General features: G+C 62.6%; 1 protein-coding gene across 1 annotated transcript in view; it reads left to right on the top strand.

Annotated features, from left to right (window-relative positions):
• Window positions 1–6: 6 nt before the first annotated feature.
• LOC104624179 (protocadherin-19-like) overlaps window positions 7–222 on the top strand; it is a gene marked incomplete at both ends in the record, with an annotated part of 5,268 nt that continues 5,052 nt past the window's right edge. The window contains 1 exon segment of the mRNA XM_010291474.1: window positions 7–222. This exon segment is cut by the window's right edge and continues 27 nt beyond it. Within this exon segment, the coding sequence (XP_010289776.1) occupies window positions 7–222 (216 nt within the window).

Genomic DNA, 222 nt, shown 5'->3' with positions numbered 1-222 from the left:
ACCAAGCAAAAGATCGACCGGGACCTGCTGTGCCGGCAGAGCCCCAAGTGTGTCATCTCGCTGGAGGTGATGTCCAGCTCCATGGAGATCTGTGTGATCAAGCTGGAGATCAAGGACCTCAACGACAACGCGCCCAGCTTCCCCACTGACCAGATCGAGCTGGAAATCTCAGAGACGGCCAGCCCCCGCACCCCGGTGCCCCCGGGGAGGGCCTACGACCCC

This window comes from Phaethon lepturus, unplaced genomic scaffold, assembly GCF_000687285.1.
Source record: "Phaethon lepturus isolate BGI_N335 unplaced genomic scaffold, ASM68728v1 scaffold38057, whole genome shotgun sequence".
NCBI lineage: Eukaryota > Metazoa > Chordata > Aves > Phaethontiformes > Phaethontidae > Phaethon > Phaethon lepturus.
This window is presented reverse-complemented; position numbering and strand designations above follow the sequence as displayed.